Consider the following 22,251-nt stretch of genomic DNA (forward strand, 5'->3'; position numbering starts at 1 on the left):
TGTCGTGTTGTTGAAGTTTTTCTCATGGTTTTTGTGCATCTATTGGAATGATCTTGTGGTTTTTCAAATTTATTCTGTTAACGTGGTATATCATATTAATTGACTTTCTAAAATAAGAAATTGGGTCTAACTTTGTCACCCAGGCTGGTCTCAAACTCCTGGGCTCAAGTGATTCTCCTGCCTTGCCCTCTCAAATTGTTGGGATTACAGATGTGAGCCACTGTGCCCAGCCAAATTGACTTTTAGATGCAAAAACAACATTGCTTTTTTGGGGGGTTAAATCTCTCTTGGTAATGTAGTATAAGTCTTTTTATATATTGGTAAATTCAGTTTTGTATCTTTTGAGACTTTTTGCATCTATACTGAAAGAAATGTGAGTACCCTTGCATAGTTTATAGTGCTATATACTATATAGTATTATTTCATATATATGTAGTTTATTAGTTCATTCTTGCACTGCTATGAAGAAATTCCTGAGACTGGGCAATTTACAAAGGAAAGAGATTTAATTGACTCACAGTTCAGCATGGTAGGGAGGCCTCAGGAAACTTACAGTCCTGGCAGAAGGTGAAGGGGAAGCAAGGCATCTTCACAAATTCACAAGGTAGCAGGAAGGAGAAGTACAAGCAGGGAAAATGCCAGATTCTTATAAAACCATCAGATCTCATGAGACTCACTCCTTATCATGAGAACAGCACGGGGGAAACCGTCCCCATGATTCAGTCACCTCCACCTGGTCTTGCCCTTGACACATGGGGATTATTACAAGTCAAGGTGAGATTTGGGTGGGGACACGGAGCCAACTTATATCTCTGTGTGTGTGTGTCACACATGTGCATGTACAAGGAGACATCCACTCTGGGGAGAATTAGGTATCTCAGACAGTTGCCTGACAAGTGATTGTTGTGTAGGAAAGCATAGTGACCTTGTGTTTTCTGTGCTGCTTTTTCTCTTGCTGCTGTTATGTGCACTCTTCTGATGAGGTGCATATCCATAGATCCTCATGATTTAGGCGCAGATGAGCAAAGAGAAGGGAAATAATCACTTTATATTATCCTCTCCCAGTACCCCTCCCAGTACTGAACTCCTAGCCAAAGGGGGCTTTCCTTAGCATGGCTGCTCACCAGCATTCTAAAGATATAATCCTGTGTCCACAAGGCTTGATGAACTTAGACAAAATGACCTTCTTATGGACACGAACTTCAGCAAGATTTAGTAGCCCTCACTGGAGGCTTAGGTGGTTTTCTCCACTGTGGGTTGCTGGGCTTCTGAACTCTTTCCCTTAATCACACAGATGGTCTACACGGTTACCAGGTAGAGATAGTACCTGAAACCTGTAACTTTACATGAGTAGAAATCCAAAATGTTATAAGGCAATTGTTACAGCAAGAAAGGAAAAGACTAGTTATGTGATGTGCTCACATCCAGAAATCTAATAGCAGATGACTCACCAATCATAATAGAGCATGTCAGTTAAAGGCACTCCGTGACTTCAGTCCAGACAGGATCAAGTCCCCACTCTACTCCTGTCCAGTGTCTGAATTTAGACAAATCACTTACCCTCTCGATGTTTAAGTTCTCATCCTGATAATGGCAGCACCTACCTCATAGATTTGTGAAGAATAGAAAGTTACTATATGGCTGCTTATCATAACAGTGATGAATACATTGCAGGGACACTTTAACTGGTGTACCTTTACATGTTGGAAACCTTTTAATAATTGAAAAAAATCAAGTAACATTTCTAAGGGTGAAACTAATGGTCAGTGCAGAGTATTGGATTTTATTTGACTTTTTTTTTTTTTTTTGAGATGGAGTCTCGCTCTGTTGCCCAGGCTGGAGTGCAGTGGTGCAATCTCAGCTTACTGCAACCTCTGCCTCCCAGGTTCAAGTGATGCTCCTGCCTCAGCCTCCCGAGTAGCTGGAACTACAGGCGCCCGCCACCACACCCAGCTAATTTTTTGTATTTTTAGTAGAGCTGGAGTTTCACCATGTTAGCCAGGATGGTCTTGATCTCCTGACTTCGTGATCCGCCCACCTTGGCCTTCCAAAGCTAGATAAGTAATTTTAAAATCCCTTAATCTTCTCAGAAGTACACGGGTTGTATATGTTTGTTCAGTGCTCATCTGTTTATTCACTCATCTCCATAGAACTGTAAACATAATTACAAAATAATAACATTACAAGAAACTGACAGTATGTACTCACATACATAAATATATTATCTAGACATAAACATGTGATTGTTTTTCTGTGTGTGACACCCAGATTATGCTTATCTATCAAGGAGTAATCCTGAAATTTGCACATTAAGAATGTAAAAGCAATAGTAATTACAATGATTTACCATAAAGTCTATTATATTAATATATCACTGTACTAGGTAATTTGTGATTAATTTATCTTTATCCAACTGCATACAATCAAGTAATATTTGTCTTTAATAGGAACAATTAGTCTATTTTGTTGAATATTATAATGGATATATTTGGGACTGGGTTTATTGCATTGCTGTGTTCACAATACCTGCTCTGTTTTCTTTTTATCTTCTTTTGTGCTAAATTTTAATATAATTCTACTTTTTCCCTCATATATATATAATTATATAATTATTTATTATATTTATTTATATTTTGTTTTATTTTTGTTTTTAACCTAGAAATTGTAGCTTACTTTTAAACACTGTCACAGTGTCAAGCAACTTAATACCTGTGCCCTGTGGACAGCAATACTCTATTTAGCATCCTTCAACTTAAAACAAAATTCTTACATGTATTTAAAATATTTAAAGATACATGCACATGTCCTAAATGGATAGCACCATATAATTTTAAATATTGGGGACAATTTTGTCTGAGGCTTTTTAGATCTAAAAAAAAAAAAAAGTGGCGGGGGGTGGGGAACAACATTTTTAGCCCAAAGATACCACCAGATACCACCTTGTGATCCCAGTCACTTATTCTCAAGGATGGACACTATATTGATCTCTAACAGCACAGGTCACTTTCCTCTTTTATACTTTATATAAACATCATGCAGCAGGAGCCCTTTTGTACATGGCTTTTAAAATCCAGTAAGTTGTTTTGAGTTTTTCTGTAATTCTGCATGTTGTTTTGGATTTTTTTTTAGCATTGAATTCTGTTGTGTGAATATCAGACAATTAATCACTCCGTGCTGATGCACATATGCATGTGTTTTAGTTGAGGGTATTAGGAACAGGGCTGCTATGTAAATTCCAGAAAATGTATTGGTATTGGTGAAACATGTACAAATTTCTGTTGGGAACATATGTAATAATCACATTGTTGTATTGTATGTTTACATCTCTTCAGCTGTAGGTGATATTACCAGTTTTCCAAAATTGTACCACTTTTTACTTGTAACACTTTTCATGCCAACAAGTAACGTGTGAATTTCCTAGAGTACCCACATCCTTGCCAACACATGGTTTTTTTGTTTTTTTTGTTTTTTTTGAGACGGGGTCTCTTTCTGTCCCCCAGGCTGGAGTGCAGTGGCGCGATCTCGGCTCACTGCAAGCTCCGCCTCCCGGGTTCAGGCCATTCTTCTGCCTCAGCCTCCCGAGTAGCTGGGACTACAGGCGCCTGCCACCACGCCCGGCTAATTTTTTGTATTTTTAATAGAGATGGGGTTTCACCATGTTGGCCAGGATGGTCTCGATCTCCTGACCTCATGATCCGCCCGCCTCGACCTCCCAAAGTGCTGGGATTACAGGCATGAGCCACCGCGCCTGGCCCAACACGTGGTATTTTCCGTCATTTTCATTTAGTCTTCTGGTTGCTGTGTGATGGTCTCAGGCTTTATTTACATTTCTCCAATTACTAACAGACTTGAACATTTCAGCACACTTTTTAGTTATTGAATAACCTCTATTTTGAAGACTTACTTTGCTCATCTCCCACTATTTTAGGGGACTTTTTCTTCTTGATTTATGGTGGTTCTTTACATGAAGCTGCATAAGATTCCTTTCTTTGGTATCCCTCTCACTCAGTCTCTCTCTTTCTGTATTTTAATAAGCTCTTAATTTTAATAAAATTTTGTTATTTTTCCCAGTATATTAAATATTTTTTGTTTTATTTAAGAAATATTTCTCTTATTCTAAGGCCACAGAGATTTTGTTTTTTAAATGAGGATGTATATTTAAAATTTTATTTTGCAATTCATTCAGAATTGAGTGTTTTTGTGGCTAGGAATTCCATTTTTTCCAGTAAGCTAACAAAATATAATTTATTCTGTATTTTGACAAGTTCTTAATTTTAATAGAATTTTATCTGTTCTTTCCCCAGCATATTAAATGTTTTTTGTTTTATTTAAGAAAACTTTCTCTATTTTAAGGCCACAGAGATGCTGTTTTTGTTTTTTTCATCAGGATGTATATTTAAAATTTGATTTTGCAGTTTATTCAGAATTGAGATTTTTTTGTGGCTAGTAATTTTATTTTTTTCCAGTAAGCTAACAAAATATAATGAATTCTTTTTCATTTGCTGTCACCTGTCATTGTCTCACCCAAGTTAATATCATCTCACTCTCAGAGCTGACTTTTCTGTGAAGACTGTATAATTCTGTTCCTTTCTTCATCTTTCAGTTTTCAGCAGCCCCACAGCACCAAAGAGTCAATGGTAGTTTTGGTCAGAAATCTTCAGTGGGCCTTTTTTGCTCAATGGATAAGTTATTTTCATATTTTATTTATTTGTATGTTTAATTTTAAAATATTAGTTGACAGATAATATTGGATATATTCAATATATCTCCAAATACACATTGTGTGGTAATTGTTACAAAATCAATATCTGCCGTGACTTAAAAGTTTGTCCTCCACCTAAATTCATGTTGAAACTTTAAACTCCAAAACAATAGTATTAAGAGGTGGGGGCCTTTAGGAGGTGGTGAGGTCATAAAGGCTGTGCCCTCATCATTGAGATTAATGACTTCATAAAAGGACTTGAGGGAGTGAGTTCTGCCCTTTCTGCCCTTCTGCTGTCTGTGAACATAACATTCAGGATGTCATCTTGAAAGCAGAGACCAAGGTCTTCACCAGAGACAATCTGCCAATGGCTTGATTTTGCATTTCCCAGCCTATATAACTGTAAGCAATGAGTTTATGTCACGTATAAACTACCTAGTCAGGTATTTTGTTAAAGCAGCAGGAAGGGACTGAGACAACATCTACTGCCACCCGTGCTGTACATTAGATTGCCAGAACTTATTCATCTTATAACTGAAAGTTTGTACCTTTTGAGCAATGTCTCCCCATTTCCCCTACCTTCCGGCCCCTGGAAACCACTATGTAGTCTGTTTCTACGAGTTCAATGTTTTTAAGCTCCATCTATAAGTAAGATCATATAACATTTGTCTTTCTGTGTCTGACTTATTTTACTTAATATTCTCCAGCTTCATATTTTCACAAATGACAAGACTTTATTCTTTTTTATGGCTGAATAATATTTCATTGCATGTGTGTGTGTATCACAATTTCTTTATCCATTCATCTATTAATGGGCATTTAGGTTGTTTCCATGTCTGGCTATTGTGGAAGCTGCTGCTATAAATCTGGGATTGCAGAAGTCTCTCTGAGATACTGATTTTATTCCTTTGGATATAATCCCAGAAGTGGGCTTGCTGGATAATATGGTAGTTCTAGTTTAATACTGTGATGAGCCACCTTACGGTTTTTTATAATGGCTGTATCAATATTCTCATATATGTAAGGGAATATTGCTCCCTTTTGGAAGACAATTCTTCATGGATCTCTCACTTCATTTTCCCACATCTTGTATAAGCGTTTCTTCTGGGTGTCTTTTTCAGGATTTTTTTAAATGAAAGAAACAGACTTGAAGGATGTGTCTCTTCAGGTCAAAGGCCAAATAAATAACTGGACAATTTAATAAAGATTATGCCTTTCTCTGAGGCAGTGGTCGGACGGTTTTCTTTGAAACACGTGTTAAAGCACTGGGATTTCTTAACCTTGAGATTCCTCAGCTGTGATCAAAATCTGCTGAGCAGAAAGCATCCAGTTGGGTCTCTTTGATCATCCCTGTCACTTGGAGTGGACGTGGGGAACAAATGCAGATATGGAGCTCTTGCTTTCGTTTGTGTGATGAATAGTCAAATATTTTTCATCAGGCCCAGGAATCTCATGCCTTCCTCTAATATCCATGAAGTTGACAGTCTTAATTTTTTGGCTTGCAAATAGAAAAAAATCCAAGAATGTTCACATTTTTGACAGCTTGGGTGATGATGGGATTGATTCTGAGAAATCTGTAACCTTATAACCTTGTATAAGAGGAAAGTAGAAAGATTCTTCACAGACCTGGCCAGGGCTTATGAGAAGGTTTCCTGGAACAAGTAGCAAATTCTGTCACCCAAATGAGAGTTGAGCAAGAGTAAGATCCCTCCACTCTCCAACCTGTTAGCCAGGCTGTCATGCGACAGGGAGAATTGAAAGGAGCAGTCTAAATGTGCCTCATATGTTCATTCTCCTAGCCAAAGTAGGAAAGAATGAGGAGTCCCCAAAGCTGATAGAGCACTTTGGATAAGTAGAAAATATTGTAAGTTCTTGTGGTTTTGCTGAAAGCAGTCAACAGGCTGCTAGAAACTAAAAGGAAATGTGGGTGTTGGTGCCTTGCTTATAAGCAGAGAGTCTCTCTCTCTGTGTACTCGCTGATACCAGAACTCCACTGACAGGGCTTGGGCAGGGTTCACTATGAGGGCAGAAATGTCACAGAACAATGGAGATGGGGCCTTTGGGGATAACTCAATGTTCTCTTGTGTTTCTACACCAAAATTTACAGCTAGAATTGTGTTACATGTGTTTGTGCTTCCCTGTCTCCTAAGTGCCAAAGGGGATTACTCCAGTCTGGGTGAGAGACAGAAGAGTGTGAGAGAGTCAGACTTCTCCATTTGCCACGGAGGGCAGGTCAGTCTTTATCATGAGAACCTTTACACTCTGATGTCCAAAATGTTCACCCTGCATGAGCTGTTAGCTGCAAAGACAGAGGTGTCTGTCTCAGTGCTCCTGTCTAGAATGGTAATATCTCTCTGCTAGTAGATGTAGCTGATAATTGAAACTGTGCTTCAAAAAGTTAAAGAAGCAGCCAGGCGCAGTGGCTCACGCCTGTAATCTCAGCACTTTGGGAGGCCAAGCCGTGTGGATCACGAGGTCAGGAGTTCGAGACCAGCCTGGCCAACATGGTGAAACCCCATCTCTAATAAAAATACAAAAATTAGCCAGGCATGGTGGCACATGCCTGTAATCCCAGCTACTCTGGAGGCTGAGGCAGGAAAATGGCTTGAACCCAGGAGGCAGAGGTTGCAGTGGGCCGAGATCGTGCCACTGGACTCCATCCAGCCTGGGCGACAGAGCAAGACTCTGACTCAAAAAAAAAAAAAAGGTTAAGCCAATGAGTAACAGAAATCCTTGAGTTTACAGGATGGCAAATTAAAAAAAAAAAAAAAACTTGCTAAAACACTGAAATTCTCTCCACTTAAGAGATAAAGTAACTGGCTGAAATTGGTTTGAACAACTAGAACCATGGGACTCTGCACAGAATGAGCTTGCTGACATCATAGCCTGAATTTCCACCACGTTTCCTACTAACTCCCCCAAAATTTGCACATATGACCCATGAGGAAGCATGAAGAGATGACTAGGCATGCCCATGGACGTCCCAGACCTCCCATTATCGTCCGCTAGTCACCTCCTAACCTCAGAAGCTACCCCCTAACCTCCTAACCTCCTAACCTCAGAAGCTACCCCCTAACCTCCTAACCTCCTAACCTCAGAAGCTACCCCCGTACCTGTTCTAGTAGAATTTCTGCCTTGATGCCAGCAGAGGGAGACAGATTCGAGCTTGGGACTCCTGTCTCTTTGGGAGTGAACTTTCAATATAAAGCTTTTCTCAAAAACAAAAATCCAGTGACAACTCAGTGTATTGGCTCTTAGCATACTGGATAGTAAGCACTGTTTTCTCAATAACAAGAAGACCTGAAAAAAACCCAGAGTTCCGCTTGCCAAATAAGGTTTAGTGAAGCTAAGTGGACATACTTTCATTGCTCGATTCTTCCAGCAGTCAAGAAAAACTTGATCACTTTGCCATTTGGAGCCTTTGACAAAAAGAGCCTGCACGTAAAGATATTCTTTGGGGTGTTTGACTCATAGCCATCCTGACACCACTGCAGGTTACACTAATGTGAAAGTCAGTTATAAGCTTGCTACAGAACTCCAGTCAAACTGAATCCAAACTCAAGGAGGGCTGGGGGCTGCCTAGCTTTATATTCCAATTTTGAGGTGGGTCATTTTGAACTCTTATGAAAGACCTCAAAAGACTACTTGTTAAATATAAATAATATATTCTAGAAGGAAACTGGACTGGCACAGAGATAGTTCTAAAGGGAAAATCGGAATCTATCTTTGGTGGAAATTTTATGCCCTGCTGCACTATATGAAGCAAAGCTTCTGGCTCTATGGGGCCCCCACTTCACTAAGTATTCCCTAAATTTCTGTCCCTGTTTCACCAATAGGTCGGGGAAACTGATACCTCATGGTGTTCACTGAGCTACTGTCTACAGTGGCTTCTGAACTTCAGTGTCAGCCATGCGGAACCTGAGTGGGGTGGTCACACCACTCAATGGTCAGAACTCAGGGTCATTGCTCACATTCTAGCTGTTCGGTCTTTTGCATTAAAAACTATAGACTGTCTGAAAAAAGGAAACCTTTCAGGCTGCAAACTGGAAATAACCTCAGCAGCTGATTTACTGCTGTATACAGTCACTCATTTACAAGTCTGGCCTGGTGCAGTGGCTCACGCCTGTAATCCCAGCACTTTCGGAGGCTGAGGCTGGTGGATCACCTGAGGTCAGGAGTTTGAGCTGGCCAACATGGTGAAACCCTGTCTCTTCTAAAAATACAAAAATTAGCCAAGCATGGTGACAGGCGCCTATAATCCCAGCTACTCGGGAGGCTGAAGCAGGAGAATCGCTTGAACCCAGGAGGCAGAGGTTGCACTGTGCTGAGAATGCACCACTGCATCCAGCCTGGGCGACAAGAGTGAAACTCCGTCAAAAAAATTTTTTTGTTTTTAATAAGAGCCTGTTCTCTGAAGAGACTGACTATAACCAGGCTGTGGATTGAGTCTGAATCCATGTCTAACGCTGAGGGCAGCACTGCAGCCAGACTTGTGGTTCTTGGTGAAAGGTGATCTTTTTGTCTCACAACATGGGAGGCCCCCGACCGTTCTCAACAGAATGACTTCACCGACCTTTTGACTCGCTTTGGAAGGTATTGTTAATACCTCGTCACTGCTCACACCATCAGCATAAAAACTGACTCCAGACACACCATGTGTCCCTTGAAACTAATCTCTGTCACCTTTTCAAATTTCAAAACCATTTGCACTCTGACAACGTTGTGTCTTTTATCATCAAATCTACTAAAAATTGGCTGATTTTACCATCTTTTCCTTCTCCTGATCCATATGTTGCAATTTGTTGATTGAATGTAATTCTTTCTAGAAAGGAATAATCTCTTTTTGACTGCCTCCAGGATAAGAATGAAATGGTTGAGAGCTGTAGAGATCTATTTCCCAAATCTGAGATTCCACACTGACTACCTGAAAAGATACATCTTACTGGCCAGGCGCTGTGGCCCACGCCTGTAATCGCAGTACTTTGGGAGGCCGAGGCGGGTGGATCACAAGGTCAGGAGTTCGAGACCAGCCTGGCCAATATGGTGAAACCCCAGTTCTACTAAAAATACAAAAATTAGCCAGGCATGGTGGCGAACGCCTGTAGTCCCAGCTACTCAGGAGGCTGAGGCAGGAGAATTACTTGAACCTGGGAGGCGGAGGTTGCATTGAGCCGAGATCGGGCCCTTGCACTCCAGCCTGGGAGACAGAGCAAGACTCTGTCTCAAAAAAAAAAAAAAAAAAAGAAGAAAGAAAAGATAATCTTCCTTTCCGCTAAATGCAACCCTAGTTTAGTTTGTACTAGACTAGGGTTTAGAGCTAGTCTTTTGCGGCCTTTCATAGAGTTCAAATTGACCCACCTCAAAAGTGGAATATAAAGCCACACAGCCCTCAGTCCTCCTTGGGTTAGGATTCAGCTTGACAGGGGCTCTGTAGCAAGCTTTTAGCTGACTTTCACATCAGCTCTAAACCCTAGCTTTCCCCTAACTGCCCCAAGCCTAGTTTGTAGTAGGCTGAGTGGCAACCTAGCCCAAAGTGGGATTATGATACTCCAACTTAGTTGTGGTTGAGTTTTATGTAAACATTTTTGTCCCTATTTTATCTGGCTTTTCTAGATAAAATGTCTAGGAGAAAGTAGGGAGTGACCAGAATAAAGGTGAAATTCTTGGTGCTGAATGACATACACTAATTTTGTGGATGTAATTGGGGAGGGATAGCTACCCGAAACCCGCAGAGTAAACAACTGAGACCTCAGGAGATACAGAGAATGGAGGGGCATTAATAACTTTTTGTCTTTATGAATCACCCTTAGTGAGGGCCAAAGAAAAATCTGGAAATCATGTTGGGAAAGGACAGGGTTAGTACTGGAGCAGATGGTAGGGCAGGTGCTGTGGGTTCATATCCTTTTGGTCTCTCCACATCACCCTTCATGGTCCTTTGGGATTGTTCTATCTCTCTGTGATGTGGATGTGGAGTTTTATTGAGCATGCATGCTTACTGCCTAGTTTTCTGAGGCTACAGGTGTAGATGATGGAGAACTGTTACTTTTTTTTCTGAGAGACTTAGTATCTCATGGCTGAGCTTAAGCTGGATCTATGGAGCATTGATCTCATTGTCTACTTCTGTGAGCTAGAGCTCCTCCATCTAGTTCCTACCATCTAGAGACGAATCTTGTCAATACTTGGGTAAACCAAAGACATAAGTCAGGTAAGGGAACCCTAGACATAGCCCGACTCTTGCCTTGTTCCTCTTCTCACTTTAAATCTTGTTGGCTCAGAGAGATACCCTCAGATGGAGTCTCTCAGGAGTGATTAGAACATTGTACTTCTAGAGAAGCTGGTGGAACAGGGCAGGGTTCCCAGTTCAAAGCTTCTGTCAAAGCTCCAGTCTGTGTGTAGTAAATAAATCTAGAAACGATCCTAGAGCTCTGGATGGATCATTAAGAGAGAGCAGGATTTCTGTAGATCAGAATACCAGGACACATGTTCATCCGTCACCTTCCGGGGTCAAATTCTCGGTTAAGCCTGTGTGATAGGGCTGTAGAGCAGTGTATGCCTGGGAAAGCCTCTGATCACACATTTCCTCAGGGATTTTTTAGGCCTGATGTCCCTTTGAATTTACTTTAACAATCCTTTTGTAATTTTATTTTTTACATCAATTGTAACTTACAAATTAGTATTATTATACATATATAGGCATTTGGGTGTGTTTTGAAGGCATGTCCTGGTTTCAAACTGATTTGTGGTATATTATTGAATTAGGCCCATTTACTGGAATTATAAACTGCTATCCAACTACACAAAGAGCTGAGGATTCTGGGGAGGTCAGGATGGAGATGAAATAGAAGTGAGGAGAAAATAGCTCTCTATCTCACATGCAGATTCTTTATGGATAAAATGCATAATTACCTAAAATTTAAAATACTCAAAAAATTATCTAATCAGTATGTAATGGAAATTATAGAGCAAAGAACAAAACAAACACCAAAATAATTTTCTTTTTTCTACATAAAAATTAAATAATTTACATAATGAAATACTGCATGATCCCAGTGTAAAATGCCAATAGAATATATGTAAAAAAAAAAAAAAAAAACAAAAGACATTTAAAATCTTCTACAATACATAAGATGAACTGAAATTTTTAGAGTAGAAGAAAGTTTAAAATTAGGCAAATGATATGAGCCAGGTGAAGAATAGGATCAATAAGCATTTAATAGACCTTGTCTTAGATTCTATGTAAGAAAATGAAAAGTAAATAACAATGGCATGGTGATTTCATCAAACTGAAAAAATAGAAGCATTTCTCCAGAGAGAATGCTATTAAAGGTTGGTGAATATCAGTCTTCTGAGGACTCGGCCTGGGAGAGTGAAGAGCTACAGCCTTTTCTGAGTTCAAGTGGGGAGGATATAAATATATATTTATTTTGCTACTCTTTTTAATATACAAACATATATGAATGGTTACACTCTAATAATATTTTCTGATTTACAGAAATGCATGACTGTCATAAGACAGCCAAAAGACATCAGATGTCTTATATGAAATACAAAATTTGTCAGTAATCAGCCTTAAAGAAAACTGGGTTTACTATTTTCAGTATATTGTTCAAATTCCTTTTCTACAACCACCACAGGTTCTGTTATTAACATTGTGTGTCTAAAGTTGTCACTGCTGGTCATCCGGAAGAATCTGAGAAGCAGCAAGTCTTTGTTTTCACTCCCAGACCTGTTTTCTTTGCTGAATAGGGTCAGGAGACCCCCAGGTCAAGCTTCATCTCATCTATAGATAGGCTGAGTTACCTTTGGTCCAAAAAAGGGCTGGGCCTATCTTTCTCCCAGAAGGAGCTCTGGACTTCTCCAGCCAGGGCTGGACCCTGGGACAAGTCAGGGTGGCTGAGATTCCCAGCCCTCAGCAGGGAACACAGGCCACCTGGGAGTCCATAGTGTAGAAGTTCCGCACTGCAGCACAGAGGCCCCCAGAGCTGGCAGACTAAGAGAGCTGCTCCCAGGTCAGCAGAGAATGGACCTACTGTGCTTGTGTCTGAACTAGGTCTTGATAAATGGCCTCAGACTTAGCATAGAGGTCACCAGGCTTTTCAGAACTGGCAGCAGGTGGTCTCCTGGGGACTGAGATATGGGCTGCTTGCTGCACCCAATGCGGACCCTTGGGGATCCCCTATGGCAGGCATCACAGGTCTTCTCAGTTTTGCTGCTGTAGGCCCCCCAGCTCATGAACACAGAACAGTCACCTCTCCCATGGCTGAGCATACCCACCAGTAGTGGCCCAGAGTTTCCCCATGGAGAGGCTCCCAGAGGCATATGACAGCCCCTCTGCCATTGCCACAGTAATAGTTCTATCCCTGCTGCCTTTGGTCTCGGGAAGAAACAAAGAACCTGAGAGCTACACCCAAGCTTACAGCACACCACCACAGCCACCATACCGAGAGGAGACTAGTCTTTTCTCCCTGTGAGCCTTCATCCCATTGCTCCCCAACAAGCGGAACCCCAAGCTTATGCCAGCAGTGCAGGTGCCCCACCCACCAGCTGAACACCCCCAGTAACTGTGGTTCTGCATTTCTTGGAGGTGGAGCCCCCAGGAGCAAACAAAAGCCTTTCTACCACTGTCTGCAGTGGAACTGCCCTTGCTATCCTCAGACAAATGAACGAACAAATACCATAAGTGCCTTATCCACACCTACAACAAACTGCAGTTGACCCAAGGAGAGAAGACCAGTTCATCTCCCACAGGTTCCACTCACTCCCCCTGCTTGTCACCAGATAGGAAACCCTGGGCTTGGTCCCACAGCACAGACCCTCCGTCCTGGGCTGATTGCACTTAGCAATTGCTAACCGGCACCTCTTGGGTGGAGCCCCCCAGGAGACAAGCAAAAGACTTTTGGCCACAACCACTATTAAGGTCCCTTCCTCTGCTGCCTCCAAGCCAGGGGAGGAACATAAGCCCTGAGAGTGCCCCAGAGCTGTGGTGGGCAGCCCAAGAGTGCCAAGCCACAATTTATAGCCAGCATTCAAGTGGGAGAGAAGCCCACACTTTCAGAACATTGAGAGGGAGCATGACTGCAACTGTCAGAAAATATAGGGTAGCCACATGACCAAGCAAGAGCCTACCAACTAACCAGTATGCCTAAGCACCACCTACTGGATCACATCCCAAAGTTCCAGCACCAAAAACACCTTGCTAGCATTCCCCTCTGTGAGACCAAAGACAAGTCAGCTACAAATGAAGACCCTGCACAAAGCCTCGGCTCTGTGAAAACATCCAGAAAAAAAGTGTACTGAGTGTACTCAATCTACACTGCAGTTACAGGAACACCCACGTGCAGACATGAGAAAGAACCAATGAAAGAACTCCAGTAACTCAAATGGCCAGAGTGTTGTATGTCCTCCAGATGACTACACCAGTTTTTCAACAAGGGTTCTTACTCAGGCTGAGCTGGCTGGAATGACAGAAATGAAATTTAGAATATGGATAGGAATTAAGATCATCAAGATTCAGGAGAATGCGAAACCCAATCCAAAAAAGCTAAGAATCACTGGAGCAGAAAGACAAGATAACTGATATAAAAAAGAGCCTGATGGTTCTGACAGAGCAGAAAAATACACTACAAGAATTTCATAATGCAGTCACAAGTATTAACAGCAGAATAGACCAAGTGGAGCAAAGACTCTCAGAACATGAAGACTGGCTCTCTGAAATAAGACAGTCAGACAAAAATTTAAAAGAATAAAAAATAACAAAACTTCTGAGCAATATGGTATTTTGTAAAGTGGCCAAATCGATGAATTATTGGCATCCCTGAAAGGGATGGGAAGAAAGCAAACAAGTTGGAAAACATTTTAGGATATGATCCACGAAAACTTCCCCAACCTTGGTAGAGAGGCCAACAGTCACATTCAGGGAAACCAGAGAACCCCTGTAAGATTCTACACAATAAAATCATCTCCAAGACACATAATAATCAGATTTTCCATGGTCAAAATGAAAGAAAGACTGTTAAAGGCAGCTATACAGGGCAGGTCATCTACAAAGGTCACCCCATCAGGCTAACAGCAGACCTCTCAGTTGAAACCCTATAAGCCAGAAAAGACTGAGGGCCTATATTCAACATTCTTAAAGAAAAAAATCTTCAACCAAGAATTTCATTCCCAGCCAAACTAAGCTTACTAAGTGAAAGGGAAATAAGATCCTTTTCAGACAAGCAAATGCTGAGGGAGTTCATTACCACCAGACCTGCCTTATGAGAGATCTTGAAAGGAGCACTAAATATAGAAAGAAAAGTCTGCTACCAGCCAATACAAAAACACACTTAAATACACAGATCAGTGACACTATAAAGCAACCACACAAACAAGCCAGCATAATAACCAGCTAACAACACGACAGGATCAAATCCACACATATCAATACTAATCTTGAATGTAAACAGGCTAAATGCCCCACTTAAAAGGCACACAATGGCAAGCTGCATAAGAAAGCAAGACCTGATGGTATGTTGTCTTCAAGAGACCCATGCAGTGACCTAGGATCAAAATAAAGAGATGGAGAAAAATCTGCCAAGCAAATGGAAAACAGAAAAGCAGGGGTTACAATCCTAGTTTCTGACAAAACAGATTTAAACCAATAAAGATTTAAAACGTCAAGGGTATTACATAGTGGTGTGAACCGTGAAAATTTGAGATGGGTCTCAGTAATTTAGAAAGTTTATTTTGCTAAGGTTGAGGACACACATCCATGACACAGCCCCAGGAGGTCCTGACAACATGTGCCCAAGGTGGTCGGAGCACAGCTTGGTTTTATACATTTTAGGGAGACATGAGACATCAATTAACATATGTAAGATGAACATTGGTTCAGTCCAGAAAGGCAGGACAACTCAAAGCAAAAGCAGGACAACTTGAAGTGCGGAGGGAGCTTTCAGGTCATCGGTAGATAAGAGACAAGTGGTTGCATTCTTTTGAGTTTCTGACAAGCCTCTCCAAAATGAGGCAGTCAGATATGCATTGATCTCAGTGAGCAGAGGGGTAACTTTGAGTAGAACAGAAGGCAGGTTTGCCCTAAGCAGTTCCCAGCTTGACACTTCCAGTTATTTGTTACCGTCAATCATGTTCACACTCAGCTTTAAACAATTTGCCAATTACACTTTCAATTTTCCTACAGATGTACTGGTTCATGAAGATGTTGTGCTTATGGGTTTCTACTCTAGTAAGTTTTGGGTCTATGTGTGTACCTTTCTTTCTCTGCACTCTTGGGGCAAGGATTTGCCATGTGATTGATCGGAGAATTGTTCATTTTAAATTAGTCCGGAATTTTTATGTTTTCTTTTATTTCTTCTAAAACAAACAAAAATGGGATACATGTGTAGAACATATGAGTTTGTTACATGGGTATACATGTGCCATGGTGGTTTGCTGCACCTATTGACCTGTCCTCTAAGTTCCCTCCCCTCACCCCCCAACCCCCAACAGCCCCTGGTGTCTGTTGTTCCCCCTGTTTCCATGTGTTCTCAATGTTCAGCTCTCACTTATGAGTGAGAACATGCGGTGTTTAGTTTTCTGTTCCTGTGTTTGCTGAGGATGATGACTTCCAGCTTCATCCATGTCCCTGTGAAGCACATGATCTCATTCCTTTTTATGTCTACATAGTGTTCTATGGTATATATTGGTATATATATATATATATATATCTCACATTTTCTTTATCCAGTCTATCATTGATGGGCATTTGGGTTGGTTCCATGTCTTTGCTGCTGTAAATAATGTTGCAATAAACATACGTGTGCATGTGTCTTTATAGTAGAATGATTTATATTCCTTTGGGTATATACCCAGTAATGGGATTGCTGGGTCAAATGGTATTTCTGGTTCTAGATCCTTGAAGAATCTCCACACTGTCTTCCACAATGGTTGAACTAATTTACATTCCCACCAACAGTGTAAGAGAGTTCCTATTTCCCCACAGCCTCACCAACATCTATTGTTTCCTGACTTTTTAATAATCGCCATTCTGACTGGCATGAGATGGTATCTCATTGTTTTGATTTGCATTTCTCTGATGATTAGTGATGTTGAGCTTTTGTTCATGTGTTTGTTAGATGCATAAATGTCTTCTTTTGAGAAGTGTCTATTCATATCCCTTGCCCACTTTTTAATGAGTTGTTTTTTCTTGTAAATATATTTAAGTTCCTTGTAAATTCTGGATATTAGACCTTTGTCAGATGGATAGATTCCAGAAATTTTCTCCCATTCTGTAGGTTGCCTGTTCACTCTGAGGAGAGTTTCTTTTGCTGTGCATAAGCTCTTTAGTTTAATTAGATCCCATTTGTCAGCTTTTGCTTTTGTTGCAATTGCTGTCGGCATTTTTGCCAGGAAGTTGCCCACGCCTGTGTCCTGAGTGATATTCCCTAGGTTTTCTTTCTTTTTTTTTTTTTGTATTTTTAGTAGAGACAGGGTTTCACTGTGTTGGCCAGGCTGATCTCGAATGCCTAACCTCGTGATCCACCCACCTTGGCCTCCCAAACTGCTGGGATTACAGGCACGAGCCACTGCACCCGGCCTCCCTAGGTTTTCTCCTAGGGTTTTTATGGTTTTGGATTTTACATTTAAATCTTCAACCCATCTTGAGTTAATTTTGGTATAAGGTATAAGGAAGGGGTCCAGTTTCCATTTTCTGCATATGGCTGGCTAGTTTTCCTAGCACCACTTACTGAATCAGAGATCCTTTCTTCATTGCTTGTTTTTGTCAGGTTTGTCAAGGATCAGATGGTTTTAGATGTGTGGTGGTATTTCTGAGGTCTCTGTTCTGCTCCGTTGGTCTATATATCTGTTTTGGTACCAGTAGCATGCTATTTTGGCTGCTGTAGCCTTGTAGTATAGTTTGAAGTCAGGTGGCATGATGCCTCCAGCTTTGTTCTTTTTGCTTAGGATTGTCTTGGGTATATGGGGTCTTCTTTGATTCCATATAACTTTTTTTTTTTTTTTTAAGATGGGTCTGACTCTGTTGCCCAGGCTAGAGTGCGGTGGCATGATCTCGGCTCACTGCAACTTCCACCTCCTGGGATCAAGTGATTCTCTTGCCTCAGCCTCCCCATTAGCAAGGATTACAGGTGCACGCCACCATGCCTGGCTAATTTTTTGTATTTTTATTAGAGATGGGATTTCACCATGTTGGCCAGGCTGGTCTCAAGCTCCTGACCTCAAGTGATATACCCGCCTTGGCCTCCTAAAGTGCTGGGATTACAAGCATGAGCCACTGTGCCCGGCCAATTTCACATGAAATTTTAAATAGTTTTTGCTAATTCTGTGAAGAATGTCAATGGTAGTTTGATGGGAATAGCACTGAATCTGTAAATTACTTTGGGCAGTGTGGCCATTTTCGTGATACTGATTATTCCTATCCATGAAGATGGAATTTTTTCCATTTGTTTGTGTCCTCTCTTACTTCCTTGAGCAGTGGTTTGTAGTTCTCCTTGAAGAGGTCCTTTACATCCCTTGTTAGCTGTATTCCTAGGTATTTTATTCTCTTTGTAGTGATTGTGAATGGGAGTTCATTCATGATTTGACTCTCTGCTTGCCTACTGTTGGTGTAACAGAATGCTTGTGATTTTTGCACAGGGATTTTGTATCCTGAGACTTTGCTGAAGTTGCTTATCAGTTCAAAACGTTTTTGGGCTCACATAATGGGGTTTTTCAAATATAAAATTATGTCATCTACAAACAGACTTCCTCTCTTCCTATTTTAATACTCTTTATTTATTTCTCTTGCCTGATTGTCCTGGCCAGAACTTAGGAGTGGTGAGAGAGGTCATCCTTGTCTTATACCAGTTTCCAAAGGGAATACTTCCAGCTTTTGACTATTCAGTATGATATTGGCTGTGGGGTTGTCATAAATAGCTCTTATTATTTTGAGATACGTTCCATCAATACCTCGTTGATTGAGAGTTTTTAACATGAGGGGATGCTGAATTTTATCGAAGGCCTTTACTTCATCTATTGAGAGAATCATGTGGTGTTTGTCTTTGGTTCTCTTTGTCTGATGGATTATGTTTATTGATTTGCATGTTAAACCAGCCATGCATCCCAGTAATGAAGCTAACTTGATCGTGGTGAATAAATTTTTTGATGTACTGCTTGATTCAGTTTGCCAGTATTTTCTTGAGGATTTTTGCATTGATGTTCATCAGGGTTATTGGCCTGAAGTTTTCTTTTTTTGTTGTGTCTCTGCCAGGTTTTGGTATCAGGATGATGCTAGCCTTATAAAATGAGTTAGGGAGGAGTCCTTCCTTTTCAATTGTTTGGAATAGTTTCAGAAGGAATGGTATCCGCTCCTCTTTGTACTTCTGGTAAAATTCTGCTGTGAATCCATCTGGTCCTGGGCTTTTTTTGATTGGTAGGCTATTAATTACTGCCTCAATTTCAGAGCTTGTTATTGGTCTACTTAGGGATTTGACGTCTTCCTGGGTTAGTCTTGGTAGGAGTCCAAGAATTTATCCATTTCTTCTAGATTTTCTACTTTATTTGCATTGAGTGTTTATAGTATTCTCTGATGGTAGTTTTTATTTCTGTGGGGTCAGTGGTGATAACTCCCTTTATCATTTTTTATTGTATCTTTTTGATTATTCTCTGTCTTATTAGTCTAGCTAGTGGTCTATTTTGTTAATTATTTCAAATAACCAGCTCCTGGGTTTGTTGATTTTTTTTTTTTTTTTTTGGAGGGTTTTTTGTGTCTCTGTCTTCTTCAGTTCTTATCTTAGTTCTTTCTTGTCTTCTGCTAGCTTTTGGAATAGTTTGCTCTTGCTTCTAGCTTTCTGATGTAGGCATTTAGTACTATAATTTTTCCTCTTAACATTGTTTTAGCTGTGTCCCAGAGATTCCGGTACATTGTCTCTTTGTTCTCATTGGTTTCAAAGAACTTCTTGATTTCTGCTTTAATTTTATTATTTACCTAGCAGTCATTCAGGAGCAGGTTTTTTGATTTCCATGAAATTGTGTGGTTTGGAGTGAGTTTCTTAATCCTGAGTTCTAACTTGATTGCAGTGTGGTCCAAGAGACTATTATGATTTCAGTTCATTTGCATTTGCTAAGAAGTGTCTTACTTCCAATTATGTGGTTGATTTGAGAATAAGTGCCATGTGGCACTGAGAAGAATGTATATTCTGTTGACTTGTGGTAGAGAGTTCTTTAGACATCTACTAGGTCACTTGATCCAGAGCTGAGTTCAAGTCCTGGATAGCCTTGCTAATTTTCTGTCTCATTGATCTAATACTGACAGTGGGGTGTTAAAATCTCATACTATTATTACACAGGAGTGTAATTCCTTTTGTGGGTCTGTAAGAACTTGTTTTATGAATCTGGGTGCTCCTGTATTGGGTGCATATATATTTAGAATAGTTAGCTCTTCCTGTTGAATAGTTCCCTTTAACATTATGCAGTGCCCTTTTTTGTCTTTTTTGATCTTTGTTGGTTTCAAGTCTGTTTTGTCAGAGACTAGGATTGCAATTCATGCCTTTTTCTTTTTTTTTCTTTACATTTGCTTGGTAAATATTCCTTCATCCCTTTATATTGAACCTATGTGTGTCTTTGCACATAAGATAGGTCTCCTGAATACAGCACACTGATGGGTCTTGACTCATTATCCAATTTGCCAGTCCAAGTCTTTTAATTGGGGCTTTTAGCCCATTTACATTTAAGGTTATTATTATTATGTGTGAATTTGATCCTGTTGTCATGATGCTATTTTGTTATTTTGCCCGTTAGTTGATGCAGTTTCTTCATAGTGTCATTGGTCTTTATATTTTGGTGTGTTTTTGCAGTGGCTGGTACCAGTTTTTTCTTTCCGTATTTAGTGCTTCTTTCAGGAGCTCTTGCAGCACAGGCCTGGTAGTAACGAAATCCTTCAGCATTTGTCTGGAAAAGATTTTATTTCTCCTTCACTTATGAAACTTAGTTTGGCTGAATATGAAATGCTGAGTTGAAAATTCTTTCCTTTAAGAATGTTGAGGCCGGGCGCGGTGGCTCATGCCTATAATCCCAGCACTTTAGGAGGCCAAGGTGGGTGGGTCACCTGAGGTCAGGAGTTTGAGAACAGCCTGACTAACATGACGAAACCCCATCTCTACTAAATACAAAAAATTTGCTGGGTGTGGTGGTGCATGCCTGTAATCCCTGCTACTCGGGAGGCTGAGGCAGGAGAATCGCTTGAACCTGGGAGGTGGAGGTTGCAGTGAGCTGAGATCGCACCACTGCACTCCAGCCTGGGTAACAGAGTGAGACTCCATCTGAAAAAAATATATATATATATTGAATATTGGCTCCCTGTCTCTTCTGGCTTGTAGTTTCTGCTGAGATGTCTACCATTAGTCTGATGGGCTTCCCTTTATAGGTGACCTGGCCATTCTATCTGGCTGCCCTTAACAGTATTTCCTTCATTTTGACCTTGGAGAATTTGATGATTATGTGTCTTGGGGTTGTTCTTCTTGAGGAGTATCTTAATGGTCTTCTCTGTATTTCCTGAATTTGCATGTTGGCCTGTCTTGCTGGGTTGGGGAAGTTCTCCTGGCTAATATCCTGAAGTGTGTTTTCCAGCTTGTTTCCATTCTCCCTATCTCCTCCTGGTACTCCAGTCAGTCATAAGTTCAGTCTTTTTATGAAGTCCCATATTCCTTGGAGGCTTTGTTAATTCTTTTTCATTCTTTTTTCTCTCTTCTTGTCTGCATGTCTTATTTCAGTAAGGCGGTCTTCATCTTGTCTGAATGTCTTATTTCAGTAAGGTGGTCTTCACACTCTGATATCCTTTCTTCCACTTGGTCAGTTCAGCTGTTGATACTTGTGTGTGCTTCATGAAGTTCTCATGCTGTGTTTTTCAGCTCCACCAGGTCATTTGTGTTCTTCTCTAAGCTGGTTATTCTAATTAGCAATTCCTTTTGTAGCAGGAGGAGCCACAGACAAAACTCCTCAGACACCGGGTTAAAGAGGGAAGGAGCTTTATTCAGCTGGGAACTTCAGCAGACTTGCATCTCAAAAGCCAAGCTCCCTGAGTGAGCAATTCCTGTCCCTTTTAAGGGCTCATAACTTTAAGGGGGTCCGCGTGAGAAGGTCGTGATCGATTGAGCAAGCAGGGGGTATGTGACTGGGGGCTGCATGCACTGCTAATCAGAACGGAACAGAACAGGACAGGGATTTTCACAGTGCTTTTCCATACAATGTCTGGAATCTATAGATAACAACCGATTAGGTCAGGGGTCGATCTTTAACTACCAGGCCCACGGTGTGGCACTGGGCTGTCTGCCTGTGGATTTCATTTCTGCCTTTTAGTTTTTACTCTTTCTTTGGAGGCAGAAATTGGGCATAAGACAATATGAGGGGTGGTCTCCCTTATTCTAACCCTTTATCAAGGTTCTTAGCTTCTTTGCGTTGGGTTAGAACATGTTCCTTTAGCTCATTGTAGTTTTTTATTACCCATCTTCTGAAGCCTACTTCTGTCAGTTCGTCCAACTGATCCTCCATCCAGTTCTGTGGCCTTGATGGAGAGATGT

At 40.8% G+C, this 22,251-nt stretch overlaps 1 protein-coding gene across 1 annotated transcript in view; it reads left to right on the top strand.

The window, feature by feature from the left end:
* Positions 1 to 2,657: 2,657 nt before the first annotated feature.
* ZNF669 (zinc finger protein 669) overlaps positions 2,658 to 22,251 on the top strand; it is a 59,276-nt gene continuing 39,682 nt past the window's right edge. The window contains exon 1 of the mRNA XM_063665375.1: positions 2,658 to 6,934. Coding sequence (XP_063521445.1) covers positions 6,722 to 6,934 — 213 coding nt within the window. The 5' untranslated portion in view covers positions 2,658 to 6,721. The remainder of the gene's footprint in view (positions 6,935 to 22,251) is intronic.

This window comes from Pongo pygmaeus, chromosome 1, assembly GCF_028885625.2.
Source record: "Pongo pygmaeus isolate AG05252 chromosome 1, NHGRI_mPonPyg2-v2.0_pri, whole genome shotgun sequence".
In the NCBI taxonomy this organism is placed as follows: domain Eukaryota; kingdom Metazoa; phylum Chordata; class Mammalia; order Primates; family Hominidae; genus Pongo; species Pongo pygmaeus.